This window comes from Limulus polyphemus, unplaced genomic scaffold, assembly GCF_000517525.1.
Source record: "Limulus polyphemus unplaced genomic scaffold, Limulus_polyphemus-2.1.2 Scaffold1022, whole genome shotgun sequence".
Classification (NCBI taxonomy): domain Eukaryota; kingdom Metazoa; phylum Arthropoda; class Merostomata; order Xiphosura; family Limulidae; genus Limulus; species Limulus polyphemus.
In genome coordinates this window covers 22,322-26,331 of record NW_013666632.1, presented here as the reverse complement: position 1 = coordinate 26,331, position 4,010 = coordinate 22,322, and the positions used below count along the sequence as shown (strand labels likewise).

At 33.7% G+C, this 4,010-nt stretch overlaps 1 protein-coding gene across 1 annotated transcript in view; it reads left to right on the top strand.

Moving 5' to 3' along the window:
- The window catches only part of LOC106461743 (spectrin beta chain, non-erythrocytic 1-like), a 156,572-nt gene that overhangs the window by 142,014 nt on the left and 10,548 nt on the right, over positions 1-4,010 (top strand). Inside the window, 1 exon segment of the mRNA XM_013921591.2 lies at positions 3,165-3,320. Within this exon segment, the coding sequence (XP_013777045.2) occupies positions 3,165-3,320 (156 nt within the window).

The window sequence follows — 4,010 nt, the reverse complement described above, 5'->3', positions numbered from 1 at the left end:
TAGCCCTCGTGTAGCTTTGAGCGAAATTAAAAACAAACAAACTCTCACAGCTTTGTCACTTCCTTCTTTCACTTTAGATTGTACTTCCCAAGTACCTAAAATCTTCTACCTGTTCCATTAGCTTCCCTTTTACATCTGTGATATTAACCTTCTTTTTCCTACCTCTTCCACTCACCATTACTTCCATTTTACTGAAATTCACTTTCAAGCCTTTTCTTTCCAAACTCTTCTGCCACACTTTAACTTGTGTTTGTAACTCCTGCTCACTTTCTTCTGTTAGTACAAGGTCATCAGTGAATCATAGGGGTTTCTTATGGCACTCCTTACTCAAAATGTTAATGACAATGATGAACAGTAGAGAGCTAATGGCTAACCCTTGGTGCAGCACTTTTACTTCAAACTTGTCCGCTTCTCTATATACCATCTTCATGATTGTTGTTGCTCTAGTCTGATCAGCTTTTTGGGCACTCCTTTGTTTTGGAGGCACTAGTATATAAATTCTTGTGGCACCCTGTCATATGCTTTCTCCAAATTTACAAATGCATGGTACAACTTTTGTTTTTTTGCATTGATTTTTCCTCTTCCAGGTTGAAGTTCATCATTATTTACAACTTCCATTATTCTTCTTTCCAGTAATTTTTCTTTCACTTTCAGCAGGTGCTTCACTAATTTTATTCTTCTATAGTTTTCACACTCAAGAGCATCTTCTTTCTGCTTGTAGATGGGTATCAGTAGGCTCTCTCTCCATTCTGCAGATATCTGCTCTTCCCTCCAGATGTTCTTCAACAGGGTCCATACATACTCAACTCCATCATCTCCAAGTGCTTTGACCATATTAACGACAATCTTTGATGGACCTCCTATCTTGTCTATATTTATTTTTCTGATTACTTCTTTGACCTCCACTCTACCGATATTCAGTATTGGGCCAGCTATTGGTGGGGGTCTCCTTCAATTCTTCTGCTTCATTTATGGTGTTAAGTAGTTTCTTGTAGTACTGTTTCCATTTCTGTTTTACTGCCTTTTCATTCATCAGGAGCTTCCTTTCTTTGTTCTTAATTACTTTGATCATTGTGATGTCTCTTTCCATTTTCCTTTGCTTGGCTATACTATATACCTTCTCCTCCCCTTCTTATGTTTCCATATTGTAACAATTTTTAATTGCCTTGTTCTTCACCACTGCTCTTTGCCTTTTTTATTTTTTGGTATACCATTTTTGAAGAATTGTTCTTTTTTTTATCTGTCATTCTTTGAAGGATTCTTTCTTTTCCTTAATGGTTTGCTGTACTTTTTTCTTCATCACCATGCTTCCTTCTGCTCAGGCCCTCATCCTTTTGTTTTGCCGCAAATGTTTACTGCCTTTTGAATTGTGTATTTATTCAATACTTTCCAGTAATTCTCTACATTTCTGGCAGTCTTTTGAGCCTCCTCCATATTTCATTTCACTGCCTTTCTGATTTCTCTTGGTTTTGTCCTTCTGGCTGCCACACTTTAATCTTCTCAGTTCCTTCCTTTCTCTTGTTCCTCTTATTTTCCATTATCAACATTTTATGTTGGTGTAACACTGTTTCTTCTGGTATCATATTTACATCCAACACCTTTTCTGTCCCTCTTTTGGACTAAGATGTAGTCAATCTGTATCTTATTTTGGTCACGCTTGTATGTGATGAGGTGTTCCTCTTTCTTTTGGAACTCTGTTTTTGTCAAGAAAAAATCCATACTCTCTGCCATTTCTAACAATCTTTCTCCTTCCACATTTCTTATTCCATAGCCTCTCTTCCCCATGTGTCCCTTCAAACCAGTCCACTTTTTTTTCAGGTCTGCTCCCACAATCAACATCTTACTATGTGTTATCCCTATAATCATATCTTGTAATTTCTATAATTTATTCTAATACGTTTTAACGAGTAATATGTTTTAAGGTTGTTAAAGGAATTCATAGTGTTACATGTGTGTTTGTTTGTTAATTTCCGGTATAAATTCTTTCCGAGGAACTTCAGCGACACAAGTCCTTTCTTAATGAAAACTAGTTTATTCTTTCTTGATAAACTTTTTGTAATACACAGAATTTCCACAGTCACTATAAACTTAACAACCTTTATAACACACACTATAAACCACAGTGATTCACACACTTTACTTACGGTGCCTACTGTTTGCTTGACTCAATTATCTATCTCTTCAATCTATCTGCATATCTATCTATATCTTTTCAATTGTGCTGGTTTTTCTCGTAAGGCTTATATACTAAAAAAGAGAGTGCCTCGAACAAACTAGAGTTGCCTGGAAAATCCATGATCCATCGAGAAACTCCAGCACGCTTGCTCCCAGCGTCTCATGACTTTTGCTGTCGTAACAATATATATATATTTTCTTTCATACTTAATAGTGAGAATGATAGGACTAGGGGACACAAATATAAATTTTGGTAGGGAAGGAGTCATCTTCAGACAGATTTATTTTCTAACAGGGTAGTTAGCCTTTTATATTGGTTGTTTTCAGATGTGGTTAAAGGTGTGAATATAAGGGAGGTTTTAAGGGAAGGCTTGATATATATATATATTTGAATGATATGTGCTGATTTTTAGTATTTTATTTTAAAGTTAAGTTTAGTGTATGGGATGGCCTAGATGGACCAACAGGTCCCTTTGTGTCCTTGTATTATATAACTGTTTATATGTATAGGAGCAGCCTTAAGATCTTTTGACAAATACCTATAATACTTTCTTTTCAATACAAAATAAGTAGCTTTTCTTGAATTTTTTTCTTGTGACTTTTATGTAAAAATCTGTTTGAAATACTAGAACTGATATTTATGCTAATCTGTAAAACATTGATTATCTCATTAATTTATAGCTACACATATGTTGATATTTAATAACACTTAATAACATACCACTAATGGTGATTTAGTTGCATAACTTACTGAGATTTAAGTTTTCTTAAAATTTAACCCATTGACTGCTGATTCACCATATAGAGTACGGTCCACTTCTTGAATGCAAGTGTGCCGTATACAGTGTATGGGTTGCAAAATGTTCACACACTTTTAGAGCAGCTGCAGTAAATAGGTTAAAGGACAGAAATCTTTAAGTGGATATTGTCTATTATATACATTTTTTTATGGATTTAGAGTTTAAAAATGTGTTTTTAATTCAATTTAGGCTCTCCAAGGAGCCAAAGAAGTTCATGCTTTTGACCGAAGTGCAAGTGAAACTATTGGCTGGATTGATGAAAAGGATGCCATGTTATCCAGTGAAGAATTTGGTCATGATCTTGAGAGTGTCCAAACTTTAGTCAGGAAACATGAAAGATTTGAAGTACAGTATCATGTTGTTCTATCTTAACTTTAATCAGGAAACATGAAAGATTTGAATTACAGTAACATGTTATTCTACCTTAACTTAATCAGGAAGCATGAAAGATTTGAAGTACAATAACATGTTATTCTATCTTAACTTTAATCAGGAAACATGAAAGATTTGAAGTACAATAACATATTATTCTACCTTAACTTAATCAGGAAGCATGAAAGATTTGAAGTACAATAACATGTTATTCTACCTTAACTTTAATCAGGAAACATGAAAGATTTGAAGTACAATAACATGTTATTCTATCTTAACTTTAATCAGGAAGCATGAAAGATTTGAATTACAATAACATGTTATTCTATCTTAACTTTAATCAGGAAACATGAAAGATTTGAATTACAGTAACATGTTATTCTACCTTAACTTAATCAGGAAACATGAAAGATTTGAATTACAGTAACATGTTATTCTACCTTAACTTTAATCAGGAAACATGAAAGATTTGAATTACAATAACATGTTATTCTACCTTAACTTAATCAGGAAACATGAAAGATTTGAAGTACAGTAACATGTTATTCTACCTTAACTTAATCAGGAACATGAAAGATTTGAAGTACAGTAACATGTTATTCTATCTTAACTTTAATCAGGAAGCATGAAAGATTTGAAAGTACAGTCTGCTGTACCGTACAT